Source organism: Macaca fascicularis, chromosome 5, assembly GCF_037993035.2.
Source record: "Macaca fascicularis isolate 582-1 chromosome 5, T2T-MFA8v1.1".
Classification (NCBI taxonomy): domain Eukaryota; kingdom Metazoa; phylum Chordata; class Mammalia; order Primates; family Cercopithecidae; genus Macaca; species Macaca fascicularis.
The window spans coordinates 177,626,189-177,645,330 of NC_088379.1; the positions used below are offsets into that span (position 1 = coordinate 177,626,189).

General features: G+C 36.8%; 1 protein-coding gene across 2 annotated transcripts in view; it reads left to right on the plus strand.

Annotated features, from left to right (window-relative positions):
- The window catches only part of GALNTL6 (polypeptide N-acetylgalactosaminyltransferase like 6), a 1,202,623-nt gene that overhangs the window by 1,037,096 nt on the left and 146,385 nt on the right, over positions 1-19,142 (plus strand). For both annotated transcript variants that reach the window (XM_015451034.4, XM_015451035.4), the window contains one exon: positions 13,627-13,744. In XM_015451034.4, coding sequence (XP_015306520.2) covers positions 13,627-13,744 — 118 coding nt within the window. The remainder of the gene's footprint in view (positions 1-13,626; positions 13,745-19,142) is intronic.

The following is a 19,142-nucleotide window of genomic DNA, read 5'->3' on the forward strand; positions in this document are numbered from 1 at the left end:
ACAGAGCTAAGCAGATCCTGCTCTGATTTGGAGATAGTTGAACAGTTCAGACCAGCCTATGACAGAGACACCTGGTTTACTGATGATAAATCTTTAACGATATTACAAGCACATGATAAATTCATCTCAGGATTATTAGAGAAACTGACCAGGATTAAAATAAGAAAGTACTTACTCAGAAAGTGTCATGGAGTAAATTCCATGTAAACTTGTATGCTATTCTCTGGACCCACTAAAAATAACTTGGAAAGAGACAAGGACAATTGAGGGTACAGTTTCATATTGACATTAAATGTGGATATTCTTACAAATGATTTGCAAACATGTTTTGTTCAGACCCAGAGTATTTCATCTGCTGGCTCACAGAGTTGGGAGGCTACAACTACAAATGCCAAAAAAAAAAAAAAATTAAGTAAGAGGGTATTGGGGGAAGGCTTTGCCTCTCTCTCTTCTCAGAGTTTCTGCTCTATACCCTAATTACCTCTGGTCCCAAGCCATGTCAAGGGCCAGGCCTTCTAAAACAACTCCTTTTTGTCCCTTCCTCAGGAGATAATAAAGATGAAAATAAAGCTTTTATTTTATTTCCTCCAGGTTGTTGAACATTCAAACTGGCCTCCCCACAAGTTGAACACATTCTTACCTGGTTTCAGAAACTCCATTGTGAGTGATGAATGTGCCCCGACAGAAACAGGGTTACGTGCCCTCCTGTGTCTCAGTCTTCCCAAGCAGGAGATGGACCCAGCAAACAGGCTGTTTAGATATGGCTATACTGATCTACTTTTCCTTCATTCTTTTTCCATACTTTAGGCATGCATGTTCCAGGCTTCACATTCACACACTTTTTAGCCCAACAGAGGGAACAGTAGGATCTATAGTCTCTGACTCTAGGGTGTGTGTGTGTGTGCATGTGAGTGTGTGTGTGTTATATTGTATATGTAAAAGTTGAGAAATAACACTCAAAATTGTCCTTCAAGGCAAATGGTACAATTGTTTTTCAATGGTCAGTTAGGAGAGACTGGTAAAGTTTAGTACAGCTTTTTGTTTGTTTGTTTGTTTGTTTTGTTTTGTTTTGTTTTTTTAGACAGAGCTTCGCTCTTTCACCCAGGCTGGAGTGCGATGGCGCGATCTTGGCTCACCAGAATCTCCACCTCCCAGGTTCAAGCGATTCTCCCACCTCAGCCTCCCTAGCAGCTAGGAGTACAGGCATGCACCATCACACCCGGCTAATACTGTATTTTTAGGAGACACGGGGTTTCACCATGTTGGTCAGGCTGGTCTCAAACTCCTGACCTCAGATGATTCGCCCTCCTCGGCCCTCAAAGTGCTGGGATTACAGGCGTGAGCCACTGCGCCCAGCAAGTTTAGTATATTCTAAACAAAAAGATACAGAGATATTTGGGGATTCATTTCTGCTATAACAACACTGATTTGTGTCCACAGTGGTCATAAGAAGTAGAGTTTTGATTACATGTATCCTTCATGCTAATTTGCAGAACAGAAATAGGAAGCAATTATGTGATGGGGGGAGAAACTATTTTTTTTCCTCAGATTATTTTTAGGATAAAAATGTGAATGAAAACAGCATCCTGTACTTCTGATTTTGATGAATTTTGAATGCCCTTCCCCTCAATTAGGACAAATTAGTAGAAGTTTATTCTAATTACCTTCTGTTCATCTCAATTATTTTAAGCATTTCTATTTTAATGTGATTTCTAAATCAGCATGCTTGAGTTTTAATGTAAATATCTTCTCCTAAAAATGCAAGATGCACTACAATGTAGTGAGACTTTAAATAAAGAAACATGCAGAAATATCCATCCAAATAAATTATCCTTCAAAAAAGAATAGCACATTGTTTAGCCTCAGGAGATTGTTCCAAAGAGTAACTACAGGAAACATTTTCGGAACTCATTTTCCCAGATTTCTTTTGGAGTCCGCTTAAGAGTCAAACCAGAAAAGAAATTTCACTTCTTTGTAGGCAGATCTTACTTTCTGACCCAAAACTGTAATCTTAGCTTGATCTTTTCTATTTCTGTTACACTTGCATGTCCTCTTTTCTTAACTCTTTACAGGCCTATGCCACCCCACCTCTCCCGTCAATCACCATATCCTGCCAATTTTACCTCTTAAATATTCATCCTATTTATATTTGTTTCCACAGCACTAGCAAAAGTGCCTCATCTCTCCTGGACTGCCATTACCTCCCAATGGGGCTCTCTGCTCTGGTGTTGTCATCCTGAAACTCACCCTCGCTATGCCATCCGAGTACTCCAATCAAAACAGAAACCTGCATGTATTAGTCTCATTAAAATTATTCAGTGGTACCCAGTCACATACCGGCTAAAATTATTAACCCAAGATTCATAAACTTTGTTGGATTGGCCTTCCAGGAGCATCTGTAATTCCCTTGAATCTTTATACAAAATTTTGTGTTTGCATTTATGCAAGGAAAGACCCTTCCACCAGTCTCCATGATGGAGGAAAGAATAACAACTGGAAGTTCCCAATCAAAACCATGCTACTTAATGTGTTACAAAGACTCTCAACATTCAGTGCTTCCTCCTAGCCTGGTGGCTTCCATGTAGGCTGAATTCTCTCATGATAACTCAGAGCTACAAGATCAAATGTTCCAACAAACGAGACAGGAGCTACATGGTCTTTCATAAAGCACCTCGGTAGTCACAGGGGGTCAAGTCTGCCATCCTCCATGAGTCAGAGCACCCACAATCACACCCAGATTCAAAAGGAGGGACACAGACTCCACTTCTCAATCGGAAGTGGTTTAAGATTTTGTGAACATGTTTCAAAGCCGCCATAGATCGTGAGGGAGACAGGTAGAAACAGAACATTACAAGGGTGCTGTTTTTCCCTCCTGTCAGAGTTAGATGAAACTTCTTTGTGGATAGGCTTGACCTAGAGGGGCTAATAAGGTGATGCTTTTTTCTAGACTTTTGATAAGTTATAGTTATAGACTTTTTGCTTAAGAACTCTTTTCCTCAGGTCCTGTTTTTTTTGTTGTTGTTGTTTTGTTTTTAAGAAATTAAGGTCATTAAGCAGGGTGTAAATGTACATTATAAATTTATTAAAAGATAATGGGCTGATCAGAGGTATTAAAAAATCCATGCCACATGCAGTAAATTTTTGCTTGATATAAAGTGTCAGGAAATGAGACCAAAATTGCCTTTGAGTTGCAATCAGTGCTGTAGAGAAAAAGCATATTTTGCCTTCCTTACTAAGATGAAGGAGTAATGTTTTCATAAGAAGAAACTGTCAAATGTGTATTAAATAAATGAAGCATAAAACAAGCTTTCCTGCAGTTTCAAGCATGCTTGGATTTTAATAACAAGCATTTATTCCATGAATGAAAAGTTATATTTGTATCCTAGAAGAAAGGCTCTCCACTCTACACTGGGTACTTTCAGTTTTTAACATTCTCCAATACACATGAAGTCAGTGATTTGCTCTGCCATTTCACATCACATTTTGATGTTGGTGTTCATGGGAGAGATAAGAGCCTGGACTAAAGAGGGGAGAGCAATGGGAAAGGATCCTTCCAGTGTTAGTTGGAGAGTGTAAGGGAATATGGAAACAGATAGACTAGAATTAAGACGGGATGCGGAAGCTAAAGCCCAGTAGTGTGCACTCATCAACATTGTGTCAGTGTCTCAGGGACCCCTCCGTACCAAATTATGGATTTAGAAAAGGGCAAAGGTCATGTTGGAGGACAAACGAGGTGGGAAACAGGAGGGTTTCAGAGTCCCATCCTGATAATGTTATGAGATCTAATCTATGTTTTATGTAAGAGAAGCTAGGTACCTTTGCTAAGCCCAAAGTGGGATTCAGAGACTGACAGTGCTGGTGAGCTGGTGACACCCTGGGGCATCTGTTTACATGTGTCGCTAGTTGTGCAGTTGGCAGTTTTTTTAAGCTAAAGAATTACAGAACCATTTGGGAAGCTGGGAGAGGAGCAAAGGCAATAAGGGGAACCTCAAGGTGACGTGATGGCATCTGCTCCCGTCTGGCCTGAGAGACTGCATGGTGGCCCCTGTGGAGAGCAAGGTGAATTCCAAAAGAGAAAGAGTTGTTTTGACAGAAGACTTTGTGAAGCTCGGGGTATTCGCAGTGTGGCTTTAGCACTCAAGCCTAGGACAGGACACACAGTTCCAGGCCTAGGTCCCAGGGTGACCTTCCCCAGAAAGGCCACTCCAGGGGACGAGCAGCAGAGTCTGACCACGGCTGGCAGAGCAGCTACCAGCTGGAGGGGGCTGGCAACAGGCACCATAGCAAGGTGACTTCATGGGCCAGAGGAGAAAAGCACGAGCAGACTTGTTTCTGAGGATATGGTCACATCCCTGGGGACTCTCAGAAAACCAGGAGAATCCAATGGGCAAAACACTGAAGCACTGCTATTACACAGATGGACCCAAAGACCCTTGTCATCTGGCTATTAGTGTTAATGTGACCTCACTTCTCCTCTCAGGCAGGATGAGTTTGCACTGAGATTGCATAAGAAAATGATTAATAATTGAAACATTACCAAGGTCATTATCCTATTATGTAATGTGAATCTAAGGTCGCTTAGAAATTAGAAATGAATGAATCCAATAAGAATTACTGGATAATTAGACTAGGGGCATAATTTTGGAACATAAAAAGAAACCCAAATCTATACTTTAAGCCGAGGTGCCAATCCTTCTCATTCCTCAGAGAGAAATGGACAGGAAATGACTTAAGAAAATAAGCCATCATATTTCCACTTTGTATGTCCCCAGACACCTTTGAGGAGATTTCTTCAAAGGAGACAAGATGTGTTCTGCCATTTTTAGGAGTGGAGTGTGGGTGACCCCAGCAGATTGTTTATCATCCACCCACTAAACAGCAGGAAAGATCAGCTCTATCCACCAGGCGAAGCCATCTATTACTTACTGTAGGAACGAGGAAGGGAATTTTGGAACCCTCCATTGTTGTTAGATCCTCCCTTTGCTCATACATACACACACACACACACACACACACACACACACACACATTTTTGACCACATAAAAGTAACTGAGGGACAAAGCATCTTGGTCACATAACAGAAGACTAAGGCTGAAAAAATCTTTACAGCATCTTATCTATTTACCTCCTGAACCCACTAACATTGTTGATGTAATCCTTTAGAGGCATCCACGGTTTTCAGTTTCATCTCATATAAAGATCAGTGCCAACCACTGAAGATATGGAGGCAGCAATATTCTGAGCCACTTCAGAACCAACAGCTTAATTGAAACATCAAACCGAGGCCCTCACACAATGTTTATGGCTATAGTTTGGTTTAATGCCTTATATAATTGGTACTGACATACACAAGATTTCCATCAAGTCTTTATATCCTTTCACAGAGGAGTGTACTATTCTACATATGAAGTAAGCAGCAAAAAGCATATTCAATCTTATAAAACCTTTTAAACCATAACAGTATGATATGTCATTATGTGTGTGATAAAAACAGAATTATAAATCATGGTACAAAATAGCACAAAATTTGTACCATGATTTATAATTTTGTTTTCTTCCTCATCTTATCCAAAAAGCTGAGGAGTCATAATTCTGCCACCTGCTTTTGGATAACTAGTTGGCCTTATTCCTTTTCTACTAACTCTTTTCTAAACATTTGCATTTGCATTTGTAAATCTAGGAAAACAGAGAGCTTTTTTTATGTTTAAGGAGCAGCTTCCACTTTCATTTTCAGAAGCTCTGAAATCCCGTAAATCCAGTTATGCTTTGCAATATACCCTAGCATATGAGTGCAGAGAACTTTTCAAAATGACCCCAAAACAATTGAGCCTATTTCAGAGAGACTTTAGAAATAAAGAAACTACCCAAAAGCCTGTCGTCTATCAAGAGCTATTTTCATCTGTCAGTAACATAATGGAAATGCCAATACATCTTCCTTTAAGAGCTTGAATCTCAAAATGAGGTCTGTTATCTGCCATCTATGGGTATACCACAAACCGTCCCAGAACTCAGTGGCTTCAAACAGCAACCATTTTGTTGGTTCACCGTTCTTAGGGTCAGAAATTCAGACAAAGCTTGACTAAATGGTTGTTCTGTTGGTCTCTTAAATAGGGTGAACAATTTATCTTGTTCGCCTGGGACTTTCCCAGTTTTAGCACTAAAAGTTCAGCATCTGGGGAGACTCATCAGTCTCAAGCAAACCGGGACAGTTGGTCGCCCTGTACCTGGTGTCTTTCATGGGGTGCTGGGCATCTGGTGGTTCAGCTGGAGCTGGGTGATCTAAGACCATCTCACTTGCATACCTGGTAGTTGGTGCTGATTGTCATCTGGGCCACGTGTCTCCAACAGGCTTCCTGAAGCAGTAAGAACGGGTGCAAGCCTCAGTGCATAAGACCTGTGCTTGCACCACATTTGTTGATGTTGGCTACACCAAGTCACCTGGCCAAGCCAGTCAGTGTAGGAGTGTACCACACAAGGGCATGGACACCGGAGCCACGATTCACTGGGACCATTATTCTTACCATCTAACATAGAGTTGCATTCCATTTAGTTCAGATTTAACAAATCTGAGATCCCCATCTTATTAATGCTGTTACTTTGGGAGTCTGTCCTCTACTGGTAAGTCAAAGAACCCCTCATTCCTGGAATACAATCCAAGTTAACTATTGTTTCTCAGAAGGAAAAAGCAGAAAATCTCTGTTTGTTGCTATTTTCGCTGTTGTTGCCACTTATTACTGTTTAAAAAAATAAAAATTCCAGCAGTTTGGTGCAGTCTAGTAGAAGAAGTAGAAAGTGAAATGCTGCTAAGACATAGATCATTCATTTATTCAATACTTCCTCAGAGTCCATGGAACGGAGAGTAACCCTTGGTTTACTCAGCACTGCTGTCTCCGGGCACAGGCCTGGGCACTTGGTGGGAAACCTCTTCACTTACACAATTTGTTCAGTTCCCACGCTATCGGAGCCATTTCTCCCATTATACATCTGTCGTTCCAAGATGGATGAGTCAGGAGAAAGCACAGCCTTCTATGATTGGAATCCATTTTTTCCTCCACTTCTGCATCCTGGCCTTCCAAAGAGGACACATTTCTTCCAGCCCAGGAACAGCCTCTATCTTTGCCCCTAGAGTGATCATCTCCTTGCATACCAGAACAATAGTCCTCTCTCATCCCCATAGAACCTCATGATACCATAAAAAGTAAACAAATTATACAAAAATGATAATTTTTAAAGATAAATTATACAAATGAATGTATCTGTAGTTATTGTCACTCTTTTCAAAATTCTCATTTAAGCGATGCTTTCATACTTCAAAGGACAAAGTGTTTAAAAACAGTGTTTTAACCTGAAATATCATTTTACTCCACAATTGAATTCTAGTTGAAAATAATTATATTTTAGCTGCAAGTGTTCTGAGTCATGGGCCAACTAAAGATTTCTGGTTATATAATTGAAAATTATGTGGTTCATCTTTATGCTTATAGACTTGGCTTGACTGAGTCCTGAGGGAAACTGTGCCGTTTCATTGCTGATCAAATTCACATTGCAAGCCACATGTCCGGAATGCTCACTGTAGCCACTGAAATGAATGGAAATTGTGAGCCATTTTATTTTCTAAGAGGTCAAATTGGCAGTCTCCTTTAGTTTACTGAACCTAAGTTTTAATAGTAAGTAATTTTTTAAATAAATTTATTTATATATGTTTATCTTTCAATATAACGTCATTTTTTATTATCCTGATCCCCAAAGATTATACAAGATGCATTAAAACTTGAAATAATGTTGTCTGAAAATGTGAGAAAGTAGGCAAAAATAAGCCAGAGAATTTTTTTTTTTTTTTTTTTTTTTTGAGACGGAGTCTCGCTCTGTCGCCCGGATTGGACTGCAGTGGCGGGATCTCAGCTCGCTGCAAGCTCCGCCTCCCGGGTTCACGCCGTTCTCCTGCCTCAGCCTCCCCAGTAGCTGGGACTACAGGCGCCCGCCACCTCGCCTGGCTAGTTTTTTGTATTTTTTAGTAGAGAAGGGGTTTCACCGTGTTAGCCAGGATGGTCTCGATCTCCTGACCTCGTGATCCACCCGTCTCGGCCTCCCAAAGTGCTGGGACCACAGGCTTGAGCCACCGCGCCCAGCCCAGATAATTTTTTTTAATTAAACTGCACCATTTTTTTCATTTACGGCATAGAGAGTCAATATGTGAAACAGAGAATATTAGGAAGATCAGCAACTCCTTAGAATACTGTAGGAGTCACTCAAGGCTACAAGCATTAAGTACTGTATCTTGGTTTAGAGAAGATGACCAACTACACACTTTGAAAAATGCATTCACAGATGAAAACATAAAGAGTTTCTTGCCGATACTGAATAAAGAATGGTTTTAGTACACTTTACTGTATAGCCTCATTAATTTAAAATTTAGCTAAGTTTAGAATATAAAAATTGTTATAGAAAAGTAAATTAGTCTACCATAAGTAAAAAGGAAAGCATATTTATTACCTTATTTAACAGACTTAACATAAAATAGAAAATTGATTTCTACTAAATATTCAGAAAAGTCATGTATTTCTATGGCCTGTAGAATAAAAAATCTTCAGTAAGAACATGTTGCTTCATGATCATATTAATTTTAAAAGGCATCTCATGGATAACAGGTTTGTATTAGTAGCAAAACTCAAAGCCTGATTTGTGATATTGTGAGCAATATTCATAAAGTACATTAATATGTTAAAAGTTACATGGACACAGAGCCACATTAGAACACACTTGCAATGTGTTAACACTTTCAGGGAAACAAAAATAGCAAGAATATTTTGCAAGAAAACAAACAATGTGAAAATAAACAAGTGAGAGATTGTAGGAAATGGAGCCCATAGCTAAAGTTTCAAGTCATTAATATTATGTTTAAAGCAAAAGACTGGAAGAACATGCTCAAACTAATAAACTACTCTTTTTCATTTCCTCTAATGAAAAAGCAGTGTGACACATTAAAATCTTTCATCTTTAATATATGAGGGAAGCAGTCATCCTTGTTAACTTCAGTACAACACTGCATAATAGTTAACTCCTATTTTGGTGGTGGACTATGAATTTTAATCCACAAACTCAGTTGTGCATAATACGTCACAATTTAAATTTTCCTTAGAGCCACTTATTTCCAACAGAATACAGAAAAGGTGTTCATAATATAATTTCATCTATACAAAATGGTGTTCATAATAAAATATTATTTAAATCTTTTTAAAAGGTAATTGGCCAATTAAACAAAAATAATAATAATACAACATGGGGATTTAAAACATGTGTAAAAGTAAAATGTGTGATAACAAAGACATAGACCGGGGGAAGAGAAATGCAGCCATACTCTCAGTAGCTTTTTATAATATATGTGTGGTGACATAATATCACTGGAACATAAACTGTGATCAAAGAAAGATATATGCCATAAACCATTACGATAACAAAGGAACCACTTAAAATGAAGAAACAAGGAGTACTGTTATATCAAAAAGGATAATAAATGAAATTATGAAAAATATCCAGTTAATCAAAAGGAAGACAAAAAAAAGGGGAAAGAAAACAACAGGTGAGACAAATAGAAGAGAAAGAAGAAGATTATAGATTTCAACCTAAACACACGAATAATCACATTGAAAGTAAGTGATCTAAATAACACAGTTGAAATGCAAGATGCAAGTATATGTTACCCATAAGAAAACTATTTTAAGCGTAAAGACACAAAGAGTTTAAAAGTAAAAAGATAGAAAAAGTTATAAATACTAGTATTTAGATAACACAAATCCAAATAAAGCTGGAGTGACTACAATAATATCAAGACAAAATAGATGAGAGAGTGAAGAATATTATTAGGGATAATAAAAGTCATTTCATAGCGATAATAAAGTTAATTCATCAAGAACAACAACAACAAAAAAAGCCTGAACATGTATGCACCTATTAAGAGAGCTACAGAAACATGATGCATAAAACTGACAGAATAGCAGGAAGAAATAAACAAATCCAGAATATAGTCATAGATTTCAATACCCCTCTTTCCGTAATTGATACATCAAGGTGATGTAAAGTCAATAAGAATATAGGAGATTCGAACAACACTGTCAACCAACTTGACCTAATAAATATTTGTAGAACACTGTACCCAACAGGAATAGAATACACATACTTTTCAAATACACATGGAACATTTACCAAGATAGACCATATTCTAGGTCATTAAAATGTCACAATAAATTTAAAAGAATTCAAGTCATACCAAGTATATTCTCTGACCACAATGGAATTAAATTGGGAATTAATAACCAAAGGATCTCCAAAAAATTCCCCAAATATTCAGAAACTAATTATATACTTCTATATAACCTATATGTCAAAAAATAAAAGAGAAATTAGAAAATATTTTGAACTGAATGAAAAAAATAACATGATGTATTCTTATATTTGTAGTAGTCTACTAAAGCAATAGTTAGGAAGAGATTTATAGCACTAAACACCTATATTTTTAAAAAGTCACAAATCAGTTATCTCAGTTTCCACCTTAAATAACCAGGAAAGAAGAGCACATTAAATCCAAAGTAAGCGGAAGGATTAAAATAATAAAGACTAAAGAGAAATCAATGAAATATAAAACAGAAAAACGATAGAGAAAAATCAATAAAACCAAAAGTTAGTTCTTTCAACAAATTAACAAAATTGATAAGCCTCTAGCCAGACTTACTAGGAAAAACAGAAACGATACAAACACGTTAACATTATTAATAATTATGGAAATGCAAAATAAAACCAAAAGAAGATACCACTATACACCTATTATCATGACTAAACTTCAAGACTGACCATAACAAGTCTTGGTGAGGACTTGAAGCAAATGGAACTCAACACTGCTTCCAGGAATAGAAAGTGGTACAGCCACTCTGGAAAACAGTTTGGCAGTTTCTTGAAAGATTAGACATACCTACTACATGATCTAGTTATTCCACTTCTAGGAATTTTCCCAGGAGAAATGAAAGCACATATCCACACAAAGATTAGTACACAAAGTTTATGGCAGCTTGTAATATCCCAAAATGGGAACAACCCAAACATCCATTAACAGGTGAATGGATAATCAATTGCGGTAAATTCATGCAAATAGAATACTACTCTGCAATTTAAAAATAATGAACAATTGATACATGCTACAGCATGGATGCGTCTCAAAATAGTTATACTGAATGAAAGAAGCCAGACCCCCCAAAACATGTATACTGTATAATTCTATATATATAAAATTGTAGAAAATGCAAACTAATCTACAGTGACAGAAAGCAGATCAGTCATTGCCTGTGGAAGGAAATGAGAAGAGATTACAAAGAGACATAAGGAAACTTTGACAAATAACAGATAGGTCCATTTTCAGTGACGGCTGCATGGAGATACACACAAGTCAAAATCTATCAAATTGTACACTTAAAATATGTGCAATCAATTGTACGTCAATTACACAACAATTAAGCTGTTTTTAAAACTCATGGACAAATATGAGTAAAGACATAAATACAGTAAATAAAAAGTTTATTTCTTACCTGTCATTCACACCAATCAAGACAGGAGATACTAATTTATTTAGGTCTTTGTAGGAACATCAATAAAGGTACAGGAGATCCATCTGAATTTATGTTATTATATGTCTAAAATAACCTGAGATACACTGCATGAGTTTTTTATAAATTCATTAAGAAAACAAGATTATTGTGTTTCTGACAATTTGCAATAAAAACCCAACCTAGAATTTTTCTTGCCCACTATCTTTAACACCATACCTCTGGTAGTTCTAGTTTTGGGATTCATTGTGCACAGTGTAAGTTCTGGTGCACTTTGTCTCATGTTTTACACAATCAAATAAGAATATATTTGTATGACTTGGGACTTTTCTATTTGCAGTTCAGCTTAAATAAGACTGAGAGTTTCTGACTACTTATAACTAACACTTGCAGAAGCAATGCTTACAATTGGTAAAGTGTTCTTTGGGGAACTGCACCCGATAAATGTTACAATCCTAGTTTGTTGCAGCTTCAGTTGTAATTCCTCTCTGAAATTCAGTGGGTGAAAAATGGGAAAAGATCAGGCTGCTAGAGAGAGGGATAAAGTAAGGCACATATGATTCTTGGATTTTTATTACAAACAAAATAAAAAATTACATGAGAGAGTTTCTTTATATTATTTTCTGAATTCTGCCCACTTTCCTGGGGAAAAACCTAAATCCCTCTTCCAGTCTTGCAATCTCTTCATCTGCATAAAGCCTACATCTTCAAAAAATTCCTAGACTGAAGTAATTAAATCAGGTACCATCTTAGCATGCAAAGTCTTTGAATTATATAATACACTGAAGACAGATTCAGGTTTATGTTCTCCAAGTGGCTCATAAAGCATTACGAAGACTAAGTTCTCAGTTGATCAATAAATTGGTGTCTACTATGGTTATGCATATCTTTTTGTGTATATCAACATTTAAAATGTTGTACTGTTATTTATAAATATCCTTTATTTCAAAAAAATTTTCAAAACTGTCACATCAATTATGTGTTTTTATCGATTTGCTTGATCTGCATAAGGGTGTTCTCTGTTTCATATCCATTTGTATGTAGTTATCTCTCTTCGCCTCCAAACTTTGAAACAGAAACAGTGTTGTGGTAAAGAGCCCTAGCTCAGCCTCACCACACACTAGCCTCAGTCTTGGGCAACATTCCACCTCTTCTGCGTGATTCCTCGAACCGTGCATAGGGATGTTTGTTGTTCACAGGGTCGTTGTGAGGATTGATCAAGGTAATTAGATATAGATCTTATCCTTTAGCCCAGCGCATAGTGAGCAGTCAAAAAATAAATAAACAAGAACACTTTTGAACTGCAAAAACATTTAGGGCAGGGCCCACCAAGTAGTTATAATTATCTTATTACATGAATGCATCCTAGCATGAGTGGAATACTTGAAAATTATTATTTAATCAAAATTAATAGTTCTTAGAAAGGCAGAGAAGGCCTAAAAAGAATAGGATAAAATGAAAAGACTTCGTTTAAATTTCAACTTTAGCACATTAAACAACTAATTCTGGTTGCTTATTTTATTCTAATTAGCCGATTTGTAATTTGTAAATTGGACATGACCTGTTCATAGTAGATGCTTGGTGAATGCGTACTGAGAGATTACTCAAAGATATTGTCTACAAAAGCATTTTCAATACTTCTATCTGTCTGATAGAATAAGATCCCTTTAGTTTGGGGAAAAACCATAAAATTGAGTGATATTTCTCACTTTATGGGTCATTATTACTCATGTAGTAATATTTCTCATTAATGACAAACAAGTGGAGCAAATGTGGCTCTGCAGGGCAATTGTTGCATTAAAACTTGAACTGCAAATATTTAATGCTCACAAGAATTTTTCTCCATCCCCACCCGTGTCCACTTTGGTAACAGACCCAAGAGAACCCTATATCCACTTACAGAGAACCAGTGCTGAAAATTCCACACAGCTGACCACTAAAACATATCTTGAATTTTACTTTTTTCCCAAGCAAAATGCCGTTGTCTGTAATGTTCATAGTCCTTTAAAGATTATTTTGTTCATTTCACAGGTCTCCTGTTATGGCTGGAGGTCTCTTTGCTGTGGATCGGAAATGGTTTTGGGAATTGGGTGGCTATGATCCAGGTTTAGAAATCTGGGGCGGAGAACAGTATGAAATCTCTTTTAAGGTAAGCCCCAAGACCCTCTTCACACTATGTCTACAGAATTTTGACAATTCTGATAGAATATCAGCATGTTGCTTTGTGACCTATGTTCTGGGATGACTTAATAATGATAATAGACATGTCACCTTCCCAAGTGAGCTCTTGTAGTTTCTTTCTTTTTTGGTTTTTGTTTTTATTTTTCTTGATATATAATCATTATACATATTTGTGGGGTACATGTGAAATTTTGATATATGTATGCAGTGCATAATGATCAAATCAGGGTAACTGGGATATCCATCACCTCAAACATTCATCTTTTCTTTGTGTTGGAGATATTACAATTCTTCTCCTCTAGCTATCTTGAAATATAAAATAAATTATTGTTAACTATAGTCTCCCTACGTGTGTAAGGCCATTTTTGCATTGCTATAAAGAAATCTCTGAGACTGAGTAATTTACAAAGAACAGAGGTTTAATTGGCTCACAGTTCTGCAGGCTGCACAAGAAGGTGGTGCTGGCATCTGCTTCTGGTAAGGGCCTCAGGAAGCTTTTAGTCATTGTGGAAGGCAACAGGGAGCCAGCATGTCACATGGTGAAAGCAAAAGCAAGAGATACAGGGGTGAGCTGCTACACACTTTTAAACAACCAGATCTCACGAGAACTCACTCACCAGCAAGGGGATGGCGCTAAACCTAATTCATGAGGAATCCATTCCCCATGATCCAAACACCTCCCACTAGGCCTCACCTCCAACACTGGGGACCACATTTTGACATAAGATTTGGAGGGGACAAACAACCAAACTATATCACTACAGTAGTGTCAATACTAGAACGTATATCTTCTATTTAACTGTATTTCTGTACTCATTAACCAAATTCGCTTTTTACCCCCTCCCCACCCCCACTCCCTTCTATTTCCAGCCTCTGATAACCACCAGTCTACTTTCTACCTCCATGAGATCAACTTGTTTAGCTCCCCATATGAACGAGGACATGGGATGTTTTTCTATGCCTGACTTATTTCACTTAAAATAATGAACTTCAGTTCCATCTATGTTCCTGGAAATGATAGTATTTCATTCCTTTTTATGACTGCATAATATTCCATTGTGTGTATATACTACCTTTTCTTTATCCATTCCTCCAATGATGGACACTTAGGTAACTATTGAGACCATCGCCACAAAAAAAATGGGAATGCAGATATCACTTCTACATACTGATTCCTTTTCTTTTGAAAATATACCCAGCAGTAGGATTACTAGATTATATAGTAGTTCTATTTTAGTATTTTGAGGACCCTCCATACTCTTTCCCCTAATTTCCATATTACTTTGCATTTCCACCAACAGTGTAGGAGCATTTCCCTTTCTCTATTATTTCAAAGACAAAAAATTAAAAAATGCTGCATCCTTGCCAGCATTTTTAAATTTTTTGTCTTTGAAATAATAGCCAGTTTAACTTGGATAAGATATAACCTCAATGTGGTTTTGACTTGCATTTCTCTGATGACTAAAGATGTTGAACATTTTTCGTATACTTGTTGGCCATTTGTATGTCTTCTTTTGAGAAATGTCTATTCAGGTATTTTGCTCATTTTTAATTGAATTATTTGAGAGGTTTTACTATTGAGTTGTTTGAGTTCATTATATATTTGGGTTATTATTTCCTTGTCAGATGGATAGTTTGCAAATATGTTCTCCCATCCTATAGGTTGTCTCTTCACTTTGTTGATTGTTTCCTTGCTCTACAGAAACTTTCTAGCTTGATATAAATTTGTCTATTTTTGCTTTTGTTGCATGTGCTTTTGAGGTGTTACCCAAGAAAAATCTTTGCCCAGACTAGTGTCCTGTAGTATTTCCCCAGCATTTTCTTCTAGTAGTTTCATAGTTTGGGGTCATATAGTTAAGTTTTTAATCTATTTTTGGTTGATTTTTGTATATGATAAAAGATAAAGATCTAATTTCATTTTTCTTCTTATGGATATCCCATTTTCCCAGCATCGTCTATTGAAGAAACTGTACTTTTCCCCATTGAATGTTCTTGGCACCTTTGTCAAAAATGAGTTGGCTGTAAGTGCATGGATTTACTTCTGGGTTCTCTATTTTGTTCCATTGGTGTATGAGTCTGTTTTTATGCCAGTATCATGCTATTTTGGTTACTATAGCTTTGTGGTATAATTTGAAATCAGGTAATGTGATGCCTCCTGCTTTGTTCTTTTTGTTCAGGACCACTTTAGCTATTTAGGTCCTTTTCTTGTTCCCTTCAAATTTTTGAATTTGTTTCTGTCTCTTGTGAAGAATGTCATTGGTAATTTGATATGGATTACATTAATTATTTATATCATTTCGGGTAGTGTAGAGATTTTGACAGTATTAATTCTTCCAATCAATGACCATGGTATATCTTTCCATTTTTTATGTGTCTTCAATTTCTTTCATCATTGATTTGTACAGATTACTTCACTTCTTTAGTTAAATTTATTCATAGGTATTTTTGAGCTATTATAAATGGGATTGTTTTCTTGATTTCTTTTCAGATTGATTTCTGTTAGTGTAAAGCAACTTTTATTGAATTAATTCATCAGTTCCAAGAACTTTTAGTGGAGTCTTTAGGTTTTTCTAAAAATAAGATCATGTCATCTGCAAAGATATTTTGACTTCTTCCGTTACAACTTTGATGACCTTTGTTTCTTTTTCTTGCCTAATTACTCAGGCTAGGACTTTCAGAACTAGGTTAAATAAAAGTGTTGAAAGTGAGCATTCTTGTCTTGTTCCAAATCTTAGTGGAAAGGCTTTCAATTTTCCCCCTTTCAGTGTGATTTTACATGTGGGTTTGTAATGTATGGCTTTTATCATATTGAAGTATTTTCTTTCTATATCCAATTTGTTAAGAGTTTTTATCATAAAAGAATGTTGAATTTTACCAAATACTTTTTCAGCATGTATCAAAATGATCATAATATTTTTGTCCTTGATTCTCTTGGTGTGATATATCATAGTTATTGATTTGCATATGTTGAACCATCTTTGCATCTTTAGGATGAAGCCCACTTCATTATGGTGAATGTTCTTTTTAATGTCTTATTGAATTATGTTTTGTTTAGGGTTTTTACATCTATGTTTATGAGGAATATTGGCCTATAGATTTTGTATGTGTATGTACTTGTCTAGTTTAAGTATCAGGATAATATTGACATTATAGAATGAGTTTGGAAGAATTCCCTCCTTTCGATTTTTTGAAATAGTTACAGTAGAATCGGTATTAGTTCTTCCTTAAAAGTTTGGTAGAATTCAGTAATTAATCCATCAAGTGTTGGGCTTTTCATCGATGAGAGACTATTACTGCTTTGATTTCATTATTCATTATTGATCTCTTCAGGTTTTCTTTTTCTTCATGGTTCAATCTTCCTAGGTTGTGTATTTACAAGAATTTATATATTTCTTCTAAGTTTCCAATATTTTGGTATATAGTTGTTCATAATAGTCCCTAACAATCCTTTGTGCTTCTGAGGTCTCAGTTGTTATGTCTGCTTTTTCACTTCTAATTTTATTTATTTGAGTCTTCTCTCCTCCATTCTTAGTCTAGCTAAAGATTTGTTACATTTGCTTACCTGTTTAAAAAATTGGCCAGGCGCTGTGGCTCACAACTGCAATCCCAGCACTTTGGGAGGCCGAGGTGGGCAGATCACAAGGTCAGGAATTCAAGACCAGTCTGATCAACATGGTGAAACCCTGGCTCTACTAAAAATATAAAATTAGCTGGGCATGGTGGCACATGCCTCTAATCTTAGCTACTCAGGAGGCTGAGACAGGAGGATTGCTTGAACCTGGGAGGCGGAGGTTGCAGTGAGCTGAGATTGCACCATTGCACTCCAACCTGGGCAACAAGAGCAAAAAACTCTGTCTCAAAAAAAAAAAAAATCAATTTTACAGTTCATTGATCTTTTGTATTATTTTATAGTATCTATTTTTAAGTTCAACTTTTATTTTAGATTCAGGGGATACACGTGCAGGATTGTTGCAAGTGAATATTGTGTGCTACTGCAGTTTGGGTTATAACTGAATGCATCACCCAGATAGTGAGCATGGTATCCAATAGGTAGTTCTTTAACCATTGACCCCCTACTCCCCACCCCTCTTGTAGTGATCAATGACTTTTGTCCTCTTATTTATTTCCATGTGTACCCAATGCTTATCCTCCTCTTATAAATGAAAACATGTGGTATTTGATTTTCTGTTACTGCATTAATACGCTTAGAATAATGGCCTCTAGTTGCATCCATGTTGCTGCAAAGGAAATTATTTTGTTCATTTTTTATGGCAGTGAAGTATTCCATGGTGTATATGTACCACACTATCTTTATTCAGTCCACCATTGATGGGCACATAGGTTGATTCAATGTCTTTGCTATCATGAATAGTGCTGCAATGAACATGTGAGTGCATGTGTCTTTTGGTAAAATGGTTTATTTTCCAATGATTTATTTTCCTTTGGACATATACCCAGTAATGAGATTGCTGGGTTCTATTTTTAGAACCAGCAACCAACCACCAGCATGGTAGTTCTGTTTTTAGTTCTTTGAGAAGTCTCCAAACTGCTTTCCCTAGTGGCTGAACTAATTTACATTCCCACCAACAGTGTATAAGTGTTCTTTTTTCTCTGCAGCCCTGCTGACATATTCTATTTTTACCTTTTTTTTTTTTTTTTTTTTTTTTTTTTTTTTTTTTTTTTTGAGATCTAGTCTCACTTTGTTGCCCAGGCTGGTGCCATGGTGCAATCTTGGCTCACTGCAACCCCCACATCCTAGGTTCAAGTAATTCTCTTGCCTCGGCCTCCCATGTAGCTGGGACTACAGGCACCTGCCACCATGCCTGGCTAATTTTTGTATTTTTTGTAGCAATGGGGTTTCCCCATTTTGGCCAGGCTAATCTTGAACTCCTGACCTCAGGTGATCTGCCTGCCTCAGCCTCCCAAAGTGCTAGGATTATAGGCGTGAGCCACCGTACCCGGCCTCTATTTTTACTTTTTAATAATAGCCATTTGACTGGTGTGAGATGATATCTCATTGTGGTTTTGATTTGCATTTATCTTATAATTGGTGATGTTAAGCATGTATCAATATGTTTTTTGGCCACTTGTATGTCTTCTTTTGAGAAGAGTCCTTTGCCCACATTTTAATAGGGTTATTTGTTTTTTATTTGTTGATTCATTTAGGTTCCTTATGGATTCTAGATATTAGACCTTTGTCAGATACATAGTTTGCAAATACTTTCTCTCATTCTGTGGGGTATCTGTGTACTCTGTTGATAGTTTCTCTTGCTGTGAAGAAACTCTTAATAGGCCACACTTGTCAATGTTTGGTTTTGTTGCAATTGCTTTTGAGTTCTTAGTCATAAATTCTTTGCCAAGGCCAA